The 18,298-nt window shown below is 34.6% G+C and overlaps 2 protein-coding genes across 2 annotated transcripts in view; both read right to left on the bottom strand.

Moving 5' to 3' along the window:
- Nucleotides 1-11,092, bottom strand: part of LOC107720900 (TATA box-binding protein-associated factor RNA polymerase I subunit C-like) — a 40,940-nt gene extending 29,848 nt beyond the window's left edge. The window contains exons 1-10 of the mRNA XM_016528727.1: nucleotides 10,705-11,092; nucleotides 9,030-9,144; nucleotides 7,582-7,634; nucleotides 7,344-7,439; nucleotides 7,182-7,237; nucleotides 6,762-7,009; nucleotides 4,208-4,336; nucleotides 3,914-4,031; nucleotides 3,184-3,255; nucleotides 1,440-1,575 (exon numbers count right to left, since the gene is read on the bottom strand). Coding sequence (XP_016384213.1) covers nucleotides 1,440-1,575; nucleotides 3,184-3,255; nucleotides 3,914-4,031; nucleotides 4,208-4,336; nucleotides 6,762-7,009; nucleotides 7,182-7,237; nucleotides 7,344-7,439; nucleotides 7,582-7,634; nucleotides 9,030-9,144; nucleotides 10,705-10,833 — 1,152 coding nt within the window. The 5' untranslated portion in view covers nucleotides 10,834-11,092. The remainder of the gene's footprint in view (nucleotides 1-1,439; nucleotides 1,576-3,183; nucleotides 3,256-3,913; nucleotides 4,032-4,207; nucleotides 4,337-6,761; nucleotides 7,010-7,181; nucleotides 7,238-7,343; nucleotides 7,440-7,581; nucleotides 7,635-9,029; nucleotides 9,145-10,704) is intronic.
- Nucleotides 11,093-14,258: 3,166 nt separating this feature from the next.
- On the bottom strand, nucleotides 14,259-17,955 carry LOC107720896 (proteinase-activated receptor 3-like). The gene is made up of 2 exons (XM_016528726.1): nucleotides 17,803-17,955; nucleotides 14,259-15,583 (listed from the first exon to the last, which is right to left on the bottom strand). The coding sequence occupies exons 1-2, from the start codon at nucleotides 17,864-17,866 to the stop codon at nucleotides 14,508-14,510; spliced, it is 1,140 nt and encodes a 379-aa protein (XP_016384212.1). The 5' UTR covers nucleotides 17,867-17,955; the 3' UTR covers nucleotides 14,259-14,507.
- Between the last annotated feature and the right edge of the window lie 343 nt (nucleotides 17,956-18,298).

The raw sequence follows: 18,298 nt of genomic DNA on the forward strand, positions 1-18,298 counted from the left end.
GAAATAGAGCAAAATCAGGCAGTACTTGTTTATTGAACTGTTGTATTAAATCAATATCACATTTGCAAACTCCCTTAAATAACTATTAAGAGTTGTCACTCTCCTTATCGCGATATGTGGGCGCACAGAAAATGAAAGTGCGCGAGTGAGTTCTCAAGACTCAAAAGCACGTGCAAATTATATTTTCCGTCATCTGTCATCGCGTTATAAGCGCGGAACCTGCGGGAATGAGTAGAATTGACAACAATGTGAAACAAAAGAATATTTATAAAATACACAAAACTAAAATAAACCGTAACGGTACAAAAAGGAGTAAACTTAGCTTAATTAAAGGCCTTGCTTCACCAAATACATGTTACATTTAATTTCTTAAAAGGTCTTAAAATACTTATATTTTAAATACTGTATATTGATAATAATAATAAATCATATATATATAATTATTTAATTATTATCATTATTACATAATAATTAGATAAAAAAATATAATAACAGTTAAAAATAATAATAGTATTTTATAATGCTATTTAATTTGTATTATTATTAAATCCTACTATTATGAACAATATCATTTAATAAAATTAGATAAGACTTAATATTAAATCCTATCATTAATAACAATTATACAATAATAGTATAAGAACACCAAGACCTAAAAAAAAAAAAAAAAAGATTTGATATCATTATCTAATTATTGCTATTATTAAATTCTATTACAATGAACAATAAGACTTAATACAAATGTGGTAACTAGACTTATTAAATATTATTGTTGTTATTAAATCATCATTAAATTACATTTAATAATTCAATATAAAAATCATAATGTAATTTTAATATTATATGTATATTATCATAATAGTAAGTGGTCTCTCGTCAACTGTCCCACCTCATCCAACCAGCCAAATACACTGACATTTTACATTTATCCCTTTAGCAGATGCTTTTATCCAGCATTAAAGAAGCCAATATTAATCAACATACAATGCTGAATTGAAAGCATAATCAAGATTAGTATGCAAGCTAGTGCAGACAAGAAGAGAAAGAGAACAAGATTTTATTTTAAATGTGAGTTACAGTAAGCACCTTTGTTAATGGTTGTGGATTAGTTAGGCCTAAGTGTTCACAGAAGAGGCGTGTCTTCAGCTGTATAATATTTATTTTGTCTCAGTAACATCCACTTTTGATTGTGGAATGAATCATTTGTGAGTGATAAACACTACAGGGTATAACGTGCAATAAACTGTATATTTTTACAGTGGACAAAAACCTTTGCATGATGCTGCTTCTTCACTGATTGGAGTTGTTGGTTAGACCATCAAAATGAATGAAATGCACACAGTGCACTCTGACAAGGTGCTAAATGTTTATGAAGGACTCATTTCTATATAGGATATCCATAAACGGGTTTTTTTCAATAATAAGAGGCGTCGCTTTACCCGAATGTCTGTCAGCTCCGCCCCTGTTCTGTCAGCATACACCATCACTCTCGGGTGACAGGAGAACTCACACCATCGCCATGGCGACTTAGCATTGAAGTACAGGTTGGAATCTTCTTCACGGAACTTCTGCAATCTGAAAGAGAACAGAACGTCACAAACTTCTGGGCAGGTTACAACATCACACACACACACACACACTGCATCATGTGCTGCAGCTTGCATCAGCTCAGCGGACAGACTTATTAACCCGCAAAACAGAGCTTCTGCTTCAGAATCTGGTGGAAACTGAAGCTTTCATGTAGGATTTGTGGTTGAGGTGAATGCAATATTGAAACGAATTTCAATGCATTACATATTTTGTTGCAATAAACAGCTTCCGGTGGTATTTGTGTTTACGACAAACGCATTTCACAAATGCACTGCAGTTCATTTTAAAATCATATGACTTTATGTTTTATGAAACACAAAAGGTGAAATTTTTACTTTGTTTTAAGTGAAAAAGCACCATTAAAACATCTTAACAGTTTGAAATACAAATCATGCACTATTTTCAATATCTTCTGAAGCCAGATGATATTGTTCTGTGATAAACAAACTGTAATTTATGTTTTCATTCATGGAATATCTTGACATTTACACTAGCTTTCAAATAAAAGTCGCACTAAAATGTTAAAATTAATTAAATAAATTATTAAAATAAATTAAACAAAAATAAAACAAAGAAAAATGAAATATTTTTTTATTTAATTTATATTTAGATATTTTTATTTACTTATGTCATGCAGTTGTGTTATTGTTCACTTAAACAAAAAAATATTTTTCAGCTAACTGAAATTAAGCTGAAACAAAACAAATACCAGAAAAAAAAATTTAAGTTACAATTAAAGAAAGTAACAAAAAGTTACAGCTAGACTGTAAACATTGCCTTGGCAACTAAATTAAAATAAATTAAAGTATTAAATGCAAAAAAAAAATTTTAATCTAATCATAAAATATTTTACAATAATAATAAAAATAACAATACTTAGTAAAATTATAAAAAGTAAAATAAATATAAATTAAACCTAAATGGATTTTTTTATAAAACAAACAAAAAAAAATGACAAAAGCACATAAAATTGCTTTTGAAAGAACTTAAATTAAAATAAGTTGAAAACAAAAAACTAATGCAACATTTGAACTATAATATATAAATAACACTGATCTGATGTGACCATTAACAGATGTCAGAGAATCGTGAACATGCAAACGAGTTGTTAAATTCCTGAAATATTAACTTAAAATCTCAAGTGACACTTAAAAAAAAATTTTAAAAAATATATATATACAGTGGGTACGGAAAGTATTCAGACCCCCTTAAATTTTTCACTCTTTGTTATATTGCAGCCATTTGCTAAAATCATTTAAGTTAATTTTTTTTCCTCATTAATGTACACACAGCACCCCATAGGTCAAAGGGGTTCAACCGAAAATGTTTGGGAATCTCTGAACTATGGCAAAGGGGTTGAAAGTTAAGTTTAAAACATGAGTTGAGTAAATAAAGTTAAGCCATTCTCTCGAAGCAGATTACAAATGCGGACATAAAAACATCTATTACTATGCGCTTGGGTACTGGACGAACTCAACTAAAGAACATTTTGTCGAGGAAGCTGATATGATGAAGATGTTGGAGTCGTGTACACGGAGCTCCAAGCACAAGATAACAGCCAGTGAAGCACATATTGTTCTTAAACACACATACCCTTTTTTCGCAGTCCAAAGATAAGCTGCTCCCCGCTCATTGACCACCGCGAGCTCATTGGGGAAGTGTGGACTGTAGTGGACAAAACATAAGGTTTAGCTACTGTTACAAAGGCCAAAGGCTAAAATACATCCTGCAGATCCAGAAAATATCCTAAACTACATTCCTGCTTTTCTTAAGACAGCTGCCAAGAAATACATTTAAGATAGACAAGATTAGAAAACAAAATCCACGAAAGCAATAAATATGAAAACTTTCTGATCTAGGACGCTGAAAATTATATATTTTATATATTTAGAACTAGGGCTGGGCGATATGGTGAAAAATATCTTTTCCATATCATACGATATTCATTAATCACCATTAATGGAAAAGGAAAAGCTTTCCACACCAAACCAAACATAACATGTGCACAATTAAACTCCAGTAAGATAACTTTTGATTTAGGGCCTCAAGAAATCAATTAGATTTTTTCCATTATATTTTTCTGGATTCTGTTTTATGATCAAAATATTTTATTTTATCATCAAAAATGGTGCCTAATGAACTAAAAGTTTAACAATTTAACCAAACGTTTAAAATGTAGTCAAATGAAAATATAACATTTAATCTACAACAAAACACCTGCTTTTTTATACATGCTGCACAACAAAACTCTATAAATTAAAACATGGATGAAAATATATCTTGACTATACTTTTGAGAAGCATGTGAGATCTTTCAAACACACCTGACGGTGATGCAGGAGAAGCGATCTTTTGTCTGGATGACGTCCATTAACAGTGGCTTTGTTTGGTCTCCTAGCAGCCAAACACCACAGAAATAATCCGACCGCACAGCCACGTTACCTGCACACAGATTTTACACTCTTGACATGAAATCCTTTTCATAAGTGATTACGATTGTTTGAGTTTTATTGGTAGTTCCAGACATGTTACCAAAAATGCAATACTCTTTAGGCTTGTGTATTGACTCTTCCTCAGTGTATGGTTTGTTCTCAGCCCATGCATTTCTCAGATCTCACCTACATCCTCCATATTGGCCGAACTGATCTGTCTGACAGTTCCATTCAAATAATAGACAAAAGGTTGGGAGTCCATGACCAAACTAGGAGGCTTGTCATCACTGAACTGTTGCACCACCCTGTGGAGATCTGAGGAACGGCAGTAAAGGAAATATTGTGAGAGATGCCAACACTTTAACATTTCCTAAAGATCTAAAAACTGGGTGTCTAGAGATTTTAACACCAAATGCAAGACTTCAATCCTTTTTGAAGACCTGCAGAAACTAAATGAACACCTTAATATAGAACTTAAAATTGAACTCAAAATAAATCTCAGGCTATAATGATAATATTTTAAAGAAGATCTTTGACTGAGCAACCCAGAAAGAAGCCTCAAGAGTTTGTCATTAAAAACACTAGGTATATTTTACTGTGCAACAAAAATACCAATAATATTCAGTGTAAAAACTCTCTATATACTGGGGGACTTTTAATTATAAACAAACCCAAAACACATTTGGGACTCTTATTTTAAAATGTATACTTCCCAGGTCAATCAACAATATGAAGGAGCTAAAATATGCACTAATAATGCTGAAATAAAATAAAATATGAATATTAGATTAAACAAATTAACTTAAAAAATAGAAATGTAGCCTTGGCAGCTAGTCTAAAATAAGTTAAAGTTGAAATAAGAGAACCGTGTGTTAAATTATTGAAATATTATCCTAGAATCATTTTTCAAGAAAATATTTTTAGTCAAAATGATTCATTGTTTGCGAACCGCTCTGAAACCGTGAGCCTGTAGAGTACATGTTTTGACTTTGAAAGTTTATTTTATTAAATCATCGCCTTTTGAAGTTTAATAATCACATTAGGCTGCATCATGATTCCTGTTCTTCCGCCCTCAAATTTAAAGAAATATTTCCCCCCAAAATTAAAATTGTCATTTACTCACCCTTAAGTTGTTCTAAACCATTTTCACATTCCGACTTAAAAGCACAATTCGGGAAATGAGAGCATCCGAGGAGCGCGTGAATGCAGTAATTACACTTGCTCTGATGGCAGCAGGTAGCCTTCTGTTAACTAAGCTAAACATGCTTAAATTAAAATGCCTAAAGCTAAACTTCCCTTGTATTCACATTTCTAAACCTGTTGGTCCAACAAAAGAGAGCATTATAACCTTTTTACTCCACAACACCAAATGCTTTCTTTTGTGATCTGATGTGGCTTCTTGTCACAGAATGAGGCAGAAAATATGTTCCATACGCTACTTTAAAAAGAATACATCGATTAGCAATAGATTATAAATATAATTATTATGAAAATACCAGAGATGGCTTGAATAACACAGATAAACTATATTGTCGCAGTCGAGTGTTTATTGTCTTTGTTTTATCATTCAAAACGTTCATATGTTCTGTTTACTCAGTTACAGCTATAATAGCCATGTCTTTGTCCATATAAGGGATTTCCTGGTGGGTCATGAGTTCCCTACTTCTGTGACTGGATATGTGGATTTTCTGTGCGAGGGCGCCCTCTGGCGTCCAGTATGAACGAAACAGACATCGTATAGCGCTAATGGCCAATCCATCATTTTTTGGGGAATTTTTATTTATTTATTAGAAATATTTCCCCCAAAAATGAAAATTGTCATTTACTCACCCTTGAGTTGTTCTAAACCTATATGAGTTTCTTTCTTCTGATGAACACAAAAGATGATATTTTAAAGAATATTGGTAACCAAACAGTAGTTGCCGGTAGCCATTGACTTCCATAGTGTTTTTTTCCATACTGTGGAAGTGGCTACCGTCAGCTTTTTGGTATAGTATAGTATAGTTTATATTTATTTAATGCCATGTCAGCATCTAAGGCTATTTACATGGCAAAAATAATACAAGTATAATGTGACGAGTGGGGGCGGGGCCGAGAGCCGTGGGAACGGAGCGAGGCCGGTGGAGTAATTGATAATGACCACTCACCGGTCTCGAGTCTCACGGAGGAGCTCCGGAAGGATAAAAGGGAGGAGTGACGACAGTGTCGGACGAGAGAGGACCAGGCCTGGAGTTTATTTTGTGTTTTGTGTGCGGCAGTCGTCCGCGAGGGGCTGCCGCTTTACTTTCATTTTGTGTTTGTTTATTTTATTAAATTGTTTAAATGTTCGCCGGTTCCCGCCTCCTTCTTCCCGAACTACGAACTTTGTTACATATAACAAATACAATCAAAACCAGCAAACAAACAAACACAAGTTTATATTACACAAGATTTTTTACATTCAGCTGTTTGGTTACCATAGATTTGGAACAACTTGAGGGCGAGTAAGTAACAGAATTTTCATTTCTGGATCAACTGTCCCTTTAAGATCTCTTAAAATGATAATAAAGACTTTTGTTTTACCATTTAAGGTATTTTTATGACTTTAAATTTGAACTGAATTTATGAATGAATGCCTGGTCTTGCAAGTCTCACTCCTATGATGCTGAAGTGTTGTATTAGATCATTGACCCCTTAATAAAGTTCATCACCATGGCAACAAACAAACTAAGACATATGACACAACTGCGAAAGAGGATACTGAGTTTGTCCATTGCGTCTCCGCTGGGATAGATCAGACAGCCATCGCTGTACCCCCGGGACTCGTGTAAGGGCACGTATCCCAGAGCGCCCCCTGTGGCGTCTGCACAGAACCGCTGCTGTTCCCGCTGAGATGTCAGCTCCTCATGGAGGAGCGAGGCCAGGAGAGATGGAGGAACATCGCTCACAATATCACCGACAACATGGTGCAAATGACGGATCTTTCTCGAGGAAAACGCGACCTCACACCTAACGGATAGAAAAGCACATCTGAGGTTTGATTTTGAGTATTTTTAGGCATTATAAAACTAAATGTCACCATATACATTATTTATTCCTCAGACTTCACCCATTTGTTTTTTTTGTTTTATTGTAATTGTAAAACACTAATATTTGATTCAGATAAAAAAAAAAATCGTACCTTTTATATTTTAAGCCCTCTATGAAGTTCCTGGCCCAGCGCATTGACATAACATCCTAATTGACAAACAAGAACAGAAGACAACGATTACAAAACCACTAGAAAACAAACAAAAAGAAAATGAATTCTGACCACAACCAACACACATCGGGACTCTCTCACCTTTGGCTGTTTCTTTTTGAAAGATAAGTTGTCCTGAAGCAAATGTCCCATTGTGGAGAACGCATCCATACAGTGATGCTGGTAAAAATACTGCATCTGAAGGGAAAACACAGAGAAAACTGCTTTTTGTACTATATACACACATTCCACTGACACTGTGAAATAAAAAGTCACCTTAAAAAAAAAAAGACAAAACCCGAAGGTTTTTTTTATGTAACACACTACTTCATCAACTTACGTGCTCTGGAAAATCCATTGGATCTGGAAGAACACCAGATGAGACTTCGGCATCTTGGAAAAGAGAAGAAAAAAAAAAAAAAACACAAATATGCAATTATTTCACATTAAAAAAATTTTTTTAGATCAAGTAACACTTTTTTGCAGTGTGACATTACAATTAAACATTACCTTTATTTCTCAAGTGTTACTGTTAATGAAAACAATTAATTGACTAGAAGCTCACAAAATTTGAAAATAAAATTAGATAAAAAAAACAAACTATTAAAATAATTCAAAATGTTGCTATGGAAACTAACCAAAATAGAATAAATTTACAATAAAATACTAAAAACCACCAAAACTGAAAAAAAACCTGCAGAAATGATATGATCTTATGAATTATATTTTTTAAATAGAAATTATATTTCTACATATATACATTTCTTAATATAAATATTAGGGATGCACCGAAATGAAAATTCTTGGCCGAAACCGAAAAAGAGGAAACCAAGGCCGAAAACCGAAAACCGAAACACCGAAAGAAATTATGCCAATTATTAGTACCATTGCATTTATGGCTATGACTGTGTACTAACTGAAAATTTTCGGTGGCCGAATATTCGGTGCATCCCTAATAAATATATACTTAATATACTTAATTTTGTTAATTGACATGAAGCGCAAATAAAATGAAAAACTAAATATTAGATAAAAACCAACTTGAATCAAAAATACTGCCTTGGCTACTAACTAAAACAAAATTAGTTTACAGTAAAATATTAAAATTATCAAAAATAAAAATAAAACCAAAATAAAATACTAATAACCACCAAGACTGAAAAAAAATTACAGAAATTAAGTTGTCTTATAAACAGTTTTAAATATAAATGATATTTCTACATATATAATCTTCTTAATATAAACACTTTATTTTGTGAATCGATACAAAGCTCAAATAAAATTAAATTAAAAAAAGATTGAAAAAATGTAATGTTAAACAAGATCATATTACAATACTAAAATCACAAAACGTAAAATAAAACTTGTGATCTTATAAATGATTTTCCTTAACAGAACACACACACAATTAAAAACTGAAATAAAATTTAAAGCTTAAGAGAAATCAACAGCACATTAGAAAATCACTAAAACATACAATTAAATTGCACAAAGCCAATTAAAAATATTAAATGCCATAATTTTATACATAAAATAATTAAATTAAACTGCCATTCTCATTAGTAAAACAACCCTGATTTACTTCATTAAATTCACTTTTATCAAAGAGTGACTTCAAATAAAAAAAATGGCCAAAATACACAGACTATATATTTAACAGTACAAAGCAAACACACTACATTAACGCAAAAACTGCATTTTAGATTCTGGGATTTGAAGATGTTTGATTTCTAATTTGAGCCCATCAAATGATTAAAACTCAGTGCATTAAATAATAATGACGTTTACCTTCACATGGTGGAATTAAAGGGGTAACCGCTGGTTTGACCGGCACCCATTCCTCACCACTCACAGTGTGCTGGGATTCAAACACATGCTGGATCCATGACTGATCACCATCACACTGTAAATTCATAATAAACAATACAGGTAAGTCATGACACAGTTTCACAATTACAGGCTGCTGAATGTGAAATATAACATGAAACTGTAGATGAGAAATACACGTCTATATCTTCTTGAACATCTATTAAGCCCTATTCGCACGGGATTAGTATTACCTGGTGACCTCCAGTCATTTGTAATAATTGCGGAGGTTGTCTGTGATCTTAATCCCGTGCGAATCGGAATCTCTGTGATTTGGCCAGCATTTGGTCGTAAATAATTTTTCGAGGTTTTTGTTTCATGTGCGCCTTTTTATCCATCTTTCGCGAAGAATGGAGCTGCGTTGAAGTGTTTGATAGTATTTTGGGTGCTGTCATATCGCTACACCACACAATTTGCAGAAAGAGAAAGCTGAAAAGGTTTTGAGGTTAACGTGTTGCAAATAAAGCAAGCATAAAGCTTGAGATATTATTTTAACCTGGTGAAATGTAAATGACATGGAAATTAAACTATATTAGTTTTCTTTTTTTTTATATATCCATCTAACCCAGGGGTGCCCAAACTCGGTCCTGGAGGGCCGGTGTCCTGCAGAGTTTAGCTCCAACTTGCCTCAACACACCTGCTGGTAAGTTTCTAGTATGCCTATAAGAGCTTGATTAGCTGGTTCAGGTGTGTTTAAATGGGGTTGGAGCTAAACTCTGCAGGACACCGGCCCTCCAGGACCGAGTTTGGACAGCCCTGATCTAACCGGACCACAGAACGGGACTCTCAAAGCCTTGACATCGTATCCGGGAGATACATTCTCTTTTACTGCTTTGCTCCTGACACATTTGTGCATCCTAATAACTTACATTTTCTGTCTTTTTATTCTTGCTCAAAATATTTTGCACGAGACGATCATCATTATTACATAACTCTACTAAAGGAATTATTGCATGCCATAAAAAAAACCCTGATGCATTAAAAAAGGGGGTTTACAAATAAAATACTATATTTGTGACCCTGGACCACAAGACCAGTCATAAGTAGCACGGATATATTTGTAGCAATAGCCAACAATACAATGTATGGGTCAAAATGACCGATTTTGTCAATTGTAATTTTGTAAAGATATTTGAAAGTAGTAAGATATTATAAAGATATTTTAAAGTAGTGAGATATTTTGTAAATTTCCTACCGCAAGTATACCAAATCACAACTTAAAGATTTGATTAGTAATATGCAATGCTAAGAACTTAATTTGGACAACTTTAAAGGCGATTTTCTCAATATTTTGATTTTTTTTGCAACCTCAGAGTCCAGATTTTCAAATAGTTGTATCTCAGCCGAATATTGTTCTATCCTAACAAACCATACATCAGCGGAACGCTTAATTATTCATCTTTCAGATGATGTATAAATCCCAATTTTAAAAAATTGACCCTTATGACTGGTTTTATGCTCCAGGGTCACATTTAGGAATCAAGAATGTTTAGATGTTTGTGCTAAACTTATATGCATTGTATTGTGTGCGTTACAAACCATTATTTTCATTATCAGGACGGAACTGTTATTATCATTACGATGTGTATCGTCTTACCGGGCCAGCATTGACAGCAAACACGCGCTCGTATGAACCCCAGCCTCCATAAGTATGCTTCGGCTTTACTTCAGGCGGTCCGTCCAGATAAAAGTGTGGGAAAAGCTGGTTGGGAAATTTGCTGTCCATGGTGGTGTCTTTCCCCGGCCCTGAAAATCAGACAAGCCCGGGCATGTTCTCGTGTGTCCGGGTGATGGCTGCCATGATTCAGTCCAGTGAGAATGTCATTCTAAGATCGTAATATGTCGAAAATGCCGTTCTAATAAAGACAAATACTGTAAATATTAGCACGTGTTTATGAAAAAACGTGGCTAGCATAAGACCGCGTGTCAGCTAAAAAACCGCGTCCGCTCACGCGGCGCCTCAGCTGATCAACGTGAGGGAAGCCAGACACAATACACGAGACGCTTCAAAACGCCCGCCACCACACAACCTTTCAAAATAAAAGCACTTTAAACATTTCAAAATAAAACTACTACTATGTAAATTGAGCAATTTTAAAAATAAAATATTAATAAAGAACCAAATAAGAGTGAATAAATAAGCAAATACACAAGTAAATAAACAAAATATGAATAAAGAAACACATGAATAAAGAAAGAAGCAAACAAATAAATTAATGACAAAAATAAATAAATGAAAATCATTTTAAAATGAATACAAACAAAAATATGAACGAATAATTAAACAAGTGAACAAATAATATATTAATAAAGGAAACAAACAAATAAATAAATATCAATAAATAAAAAATAAACAAATAATGACAAAAATAAATTAATAAAATAATTTAAAAAATAATACAAACAAAAAGATGAACAAATAAATAAATAACATTAAAAAGGAAACAAACAAACAAACATATATATATACAAACATAAATATATATTAATAAAGAAACAAGTAAGCAAATAAAATTAATCACCAATAAGTAAACAAATACATGACACTGTATCACTTAATTTCTTGTTATTTTCTGATAACGATTCAGCAAATCTAATTGTGAATTTAGCTAAATAAGTTGTGGGCCTATAGATTATGTTTTTTAGGCCATTTGGTGTTATGGACTGATAAATATGTAAGCAGCGCCCCCACCTGTACATCCTGCTTTTCACACGTGTTTATTGGTTCTCAGCTTATTCACATGTTCTCAACATGTTTATTGTTTTTGATACTTTCACTTTTGATAAGAAAACCTAATTTCACCAAAATACAAAACTTCAACCTAAAATGAATTTTAATATTTTTTTTTTATGGCTTATTCGTCAGCTCTCAGGAAAACTTGATTCTGTACAATCAAAAACAGGAACAGGCCACAAACAGACTTCTCCATATCTAACACGGTGTGTTTGGATGTACCATTGCGCTTACTTAATAGATTCATTTATTCATTCATTTTTGTGCATTAACAATGGCAGTAGACACCTAATCACTTTCCTTCTTTATTTCCCATTTTCCTCACCTGACTGACTTCCTCGTTCCTGGAAAGTTACGCTTATGAAACCATAGAAGGCGTCAGGACAGTGAGATGCTCATATAAAGAGTTTGAGCAAATGCATTTGCATTTCACCTCAAGCACAGACTGCTCACTGAGAAACACTATGTGTTTTGTATTCCACCTGAAAAGGACAAGGTAAAAAAATACAAATTTGGAGAAATGTAGCACTGCATCACTTGCTCACCAATGGATCCTCTGCAGTGAATGGGTGCCGTCAGAATGAGAGTCCAAACAGCTGATAAAAACATCACAATAATCCACAAGTAATCCACACCACTCCAGTCCATCAGTTAATGTGTTGTGAAGTGAAAAGTTGCGTGTTTGTAAGAAACAAATCCATCATTAAGGCCTTTTAAACTTTAAACCGTCGCAACTGGCCAAAATATGAGTCCATAATCCATAATAACAATTCCTCCAGTGAAAAAGTCCATCTCTTGTCATCCTCTCACATCCAAATACTTGTTTAGAACTGTTTTGGTCTGTTTCTGCTTGTGAACAGTGCTTGATCTGTGCATATTTCTCTCCTGATTCAGACAAAACAACTGGAGAAAGCAAGAATTTCTTACAAAAACACTGATGGATGGACTGGAGTGGTGTGGATTATTGTGATGTTTTTATCAGCTGTTTGGACTCTCATTCTGACGGCACCCATTCACTGCAGAGGATCCATTGCTGAGCAAGTGATGTAATGCTACATTTCTCCAAAACTGTTCTGATGAGAAACAAACTCATCTACATCAGCTTATTTTCATTTTTGGGGAAACTATTCCTTTAAGCAGTGTGTGTCTCTGTATGTGCAAGTCTGCATGAGAATCAGAGAGAAAGAATCTGTTGCTACACAGTTAGTCACAACCCACTGGCACTTTTGTCTTCAGCTCAGAGACAGCGTCTCCTAACTGCAGTCGAATCCATTCTCCATGCTGTATGATGGATCAGATCCAATGAAAAACACACAGAGAAAACCCAATGGCAGGTACAAGACATATTTAATATGAACATCTATCCTGATAAAGGTTCACTGAAACAAAATATCAGACAGCCTTGACTTTTGTTTTATTTGTTTTAATGACTATATAAATGCTGTGCTTTGAAATCACACGAGTTTAAATATAAGAAGTAAAGCATCTAGATTCTATATACAAACAGGGAATACATATACAGACAAACTTTGCCTTGGTCAACAAGGCTTTATGTAGCATTCAAAACACACAGACTCTGAACACAGTCCAGGCAGTATATTACATCCTTTTCTTCAAGGGCCATTCAAACGACTCTCCATTTGTATTCAGTATAAAAGGTGCTGCTCCTGTCCAACCGATTCTGGCTGGAACTACCAACTATTAGTTCTCCTCGTGGCACTTCACATATTAAAAACTTTAAATCTAGAACAAGGAGGTTCAGAAACAGGACTGAAACCAGAAAACATTCTAGAGAACTCCTTTTTATAATAATAGAGTCAACATGAAATCACAATTGACTATTTGCTTTATATTCTTAATGCATCTAATTGGTCAAAAACATAGTTTTATGTGAATTATGTGAATTTAAATCATTGTTTTCTGTTTTGAATATATTTATTACATTTATTCCGGTGATGCAAAGCTGTATTTTCAGCAGCCATTACTCCAGTCTTCACTGTATGAAAGCCGGTTTCCACAAAAAAAATTAAAAAGGTAACTGCAACTTTCTGCAACAAATTCAGAATTTTGTTCTCGTTATTCGGAGAGAAAAAAAGTCCGAATTGCGAATTTACAATTCCGAATTCATATCTTGCACTACGGAGTTCATATCTAGCAATTTTGACTTTTTTATCTCACAATTTAGATTTTTTTCTTCTTCTCAGAATTGCAAGAAAAAAAAAAGAGAATTATGAGATATAAACTCAGAATTGCAAGAAAACGTCCAAATTGTGAGATAAAAAGTCACAATTATCTTTTTTATTTTTAATTCCTTCATTATCGATGTCACGTGATCCTTCAGAAATCACTCTAATATGCTGATTTGCTGCTCATTTCTTATCATTATCAGTGTTGAAACAATTGTGTTCCTTCATATTTTTGTACAAATCGTGATACGTTTTGTTCAAGATTCTGAATAGAACGTTCAAAAGAAATCTTTCATTATTTTGAGCACACTTTTGATCAATTTGATGCATTCTTGCTGCATAAAAGTATTAATTTCTTGAAAGAAAAAAAAACCGGTAGTCTAAGTGTCTTTCGGCTATTTCAGACAGGTCACATTAAATATCCAGTTTCAAAGATTAGGGAAATCAAACGGGTTGCACAACAAGCATTTCATGTTGACTTTACGCGGAGATGCTAAGTGCTCGTCCTTTGCGTGTAAGGAAGTAGCGTTTGCTTCGGACAGTCCTGGACATGAGCACGAACAGATACGGATCCAGAGCGCTATGCAGGCAACACAGACACACGGTCACGCTGAAGTAGATGTAAAAACTCTCCGTGGAGCCGACAGACAGCAGAACATAATGCACAAAATGAAGGCAGCTGCTCGGGCCGAAGCACAAAACGAAGATAATGAAGTTAAACGTGCTAGCTCTGATATAAAGAGCCCAGTCTAGGTGCGAACGGTTCAGGTGCCAGACGATAGAGGTGTAACATGCCACAGTCACCACTAGGGGCAGGAAAAAACCTACACAGGTCAAGCCTAAATTATAATAGATAAGCCACTGGTAGTAATTTAAATCAGCAGGAAGAACATCATGGCATGTGATTACTCCGAGATCTGTGATGCGGTAGCTTTGTTGCACTAGAAATTCCGGCACAGTGGCGATAATAAATATAATCCAAACGGTTAAGCAACCCCAAGTGCTAAACGAGCGCTTTGGTAAGCTCTTAAAAAGGAAAGGATGCACCACTGCTATGTAGCGTTTGATGCTAATGCATGCTAATGTGAACGCGGAGCAGTAAAGATTTCCGTAAAAACAGGCGGTCGTGATACGACAAGCGGTTTCGCCGAATATCCAGTTGTTTCCACTTAGATGATAGTGTGCTTTCAGTAACAGGCTAAACAACAGCAGCAAGTCGGACGCTGCCAGGCTACAGTACAATATAGCCGATGAAATCACCCTCACTTTGGTTCCAGCGGAGACCAAGATGGCGATATTGGCGGGAATGCCGACAAAGACGGCTATGATGTAGACGGCTGGGATGAACCTATTGCTCAGAGGACCTTGGAGGTAGTTTGCCGTGTTGTTGCTTCGTAACATGACTTCGACATCAACGGCGGCCAGGAGGACGTGTGTTTGGGGGTCTGTCGTTCGGTTTGGAGGAGGAGGGACGTTGACTGGGATGGCGTATCCTTGAAAAGTCCTAGGTCTGGCGATGTCAGTGCTGTTGTGTTTGACCTTCCTGGCCTTCTTTCCTACAAGTAGACAAAGCAAAGAGTTAGGATAAGAACATACTTTTGTTTGTATGCAAAAATCATATCGCAACAACTAAAGTAATTGCATGATTGCAAGTTAACAATTCTAATTTATTGGTTTAATTAAATATTTTAAATTGCAAATATTATATTGATGAGTTCTTTTGACATCAAAATATTTATCATTGCATCTGCTTGATATTGTGTGCAGTTTAACATTAAATATTTGCGTTAATTGATGTAAAAAAAAAAAAAGTCTAGGAACTTGAAAATTGGGCAGTGGATTTCTAGTTCCTAGCATTCTTTGCATAGGACTGGATAAGGAGAATAAATATTGAAAATTAGTTATTTTATGTTTTTATATCCAGGACTGTCTGAACCATCTCAAACTATTTTAATATATAAACCATATAGGCCTATGTGTATGACTATAAAAACATGCAGTTCATATTTAAAGGGGTCATATGATGTTGCTAAAAAGAACATTATTTTGTGTATTTGGTGTAATGAAATGTTTATGCGGTTTAAGGTTCAAAAAACACATTATTTTCCACATACTGTACATTATTGTTTCTCCTCTATGCCCCGCCTTTCTGAAACGCGTCGATTTTAACAAAGCTCATCGGTCTGAAAAGCAAGGTGTGCTCTGATTGGCCAGCTATCCAGTGCGTTGTGATTGGCCGAATACCTCAAGCGTGTGACGGAAATGTTATGCCCCTACCATACTGTGATGCCCTGTCCGGCCGGAGCGACGAGACAAAAACATTAAAACCCATTATAAACGAGACATTTCTTGCATCCAGTGGGGACATAAGTGAGTCAGAACAGCCGGCATTGTAGTCTACTCTACCAGGATCAGGAAACAGACCTCCATAAAATGTGCATGACCCCTTTAACAGACGAAAAGTGAACTGCAAAAATATATTCTCCTACTCGCATCATTTTGCAAACTATTCATGTATTTAATAACACCTTCTGTTGTCTTACTACTTAACATTGGTAGGCTATATAAAAAATAACATAACATAATATTCCTGAAATAAAAATAACAATAAATAACATTTTCAAAAGTTTAGCAAATATATATATGATTAGGCTATAGATTATTTCACTGAGGAATACAGTCTTGTTTGTTTATAGGGAAAAAATCCTATTCACGTTATTTGCAAACTACTCATGCTTTTATTAATAAGACCTACTATTATGTTTCTTATACTATTTCAAATTGGTCTATAAAATATTAATGTAAGCCTAAGATTCATAAAATAGCAAAACCATATAAAACTTGTCAAATGTTTTACTGTAGAATCTGTTTGATTACAGATCAATAAGAAATACAGAAGAAGAAAACACTTCTACTCTAGCTATTTGAGTAAAATCAGATCTAATGCTGTGTTTTTACAGTAAACCGACTTTTTTCTCGTTCCTCACCAGTGTTGGGAGTAACGCATTACAAAAGTAATAATATTACAGTAGTATATTACTTTTTGCTGTAACGCAGTAATATAACGCATTACTAATCAAATTTGGGTACTATTATTACTCGTTACAATCTCAGTAACGCAAGTTACAACAACATATTTTAACTCAAAATTAAGTGGTGAATTTACCAACACCGCAAAACAGCACCAGAGAAAAAATTCCACGGGTAAAATAGTTTGTCTATCTTCTGTTGCTGGAATTAGATGCTTGAGATGACTGCAGAGACGGATTCTACATTTGTGAGATGGACACACTCCTGTTATTTTCAGTTCATCGGAGAAAAGGATAAGAATGCATGGTGCAATATGTGCGAAACCAAACTCCCAACATGGAGAAATAGCACGAGTAAAACCTGGAAACACCTAGACTGGTGCCACTAACACTAAGCTATCGGAGAGAGAGCTGCGGGGTCGGAGAAGAGAAAAAGACGGCGGACGAGCAACAAAAATTAAGTTTAACTAAAAATAAAATCTGTTTTTATTAAATCATAGTGTATATATAAAATGAATGAATATGCGAAATATTTGACTTAAATAGCCTAATTAACAGATTAACAAAACGAAAGGAAAAGACTGAGAGATAGGCTATGTTGCTGAGTTATTACATTTTGGAAGTAACTTGCCCAACACTGTTCCTCACACACATGTACACTAAGAAATTCAGACTAGGCTACACGGAGTAATGGACTGTTTGAAGTGAATCGAAATTAAACGTGTTTAACAAATCGATTCGCTCACCTTTAGCCTGGGTCGCGTTCAGAAAAATTAAAGCGATTAACACGACAAGAAAAACTTTCCCCATGACTGACAAACTCGTCCTATGTGCTCAATTAAAAACAAACGAGGTCTCCACACGTTTAGTCTGTGCGTGGAATCCAAATGAAACGACAGGAGAGCTGTGACTGCGAGTCTCTCTCTCTCTCTTTCTCTCTCTCTCGCTCTCTCTCTTTCTCTCTCGTTCCATACCGATGACATCATCACTGTTGAACCCCTTTCTGCCTTTAACATAATAATTACTTCCATCATTTTGTGCTCTTGAGGTTCTTAAGTGTCCAAAACCTTTTCAAATAAAGTCTTAAAGGGACCGTTCATTATAGTTTTTATTTATGTATTGCTCACCTTTGGCTGCAAGATGAGACTTGTACCTGTACGGTCTTACAGCAATTTTAGTTTAGTTTGACGGTTTTAAACAAATACCTTGTTGTTCTGCCAAAGATTTTGCCTGCATGTACAT

The sequence above is a fragment of the Sinocyclocheilus rhinocerous genome, unplaced genomic scaffold (genome assembly GCF_001515625.1).
Source record: "Sinocyclocheilus rhinocerous isolate Xijiao unplaced genomic scaffold, SAMN03320098_v1.1 scaffold751, whole genome shotgun sequence".
Classification (NCBI taxonomy): Eukaryota; Metazoa; Chordata; class Actinopteri; order Cypriniformes; family Cyprinidae; genus Sinocyclocheilus; species Sinocyclocheilus rhinocerous.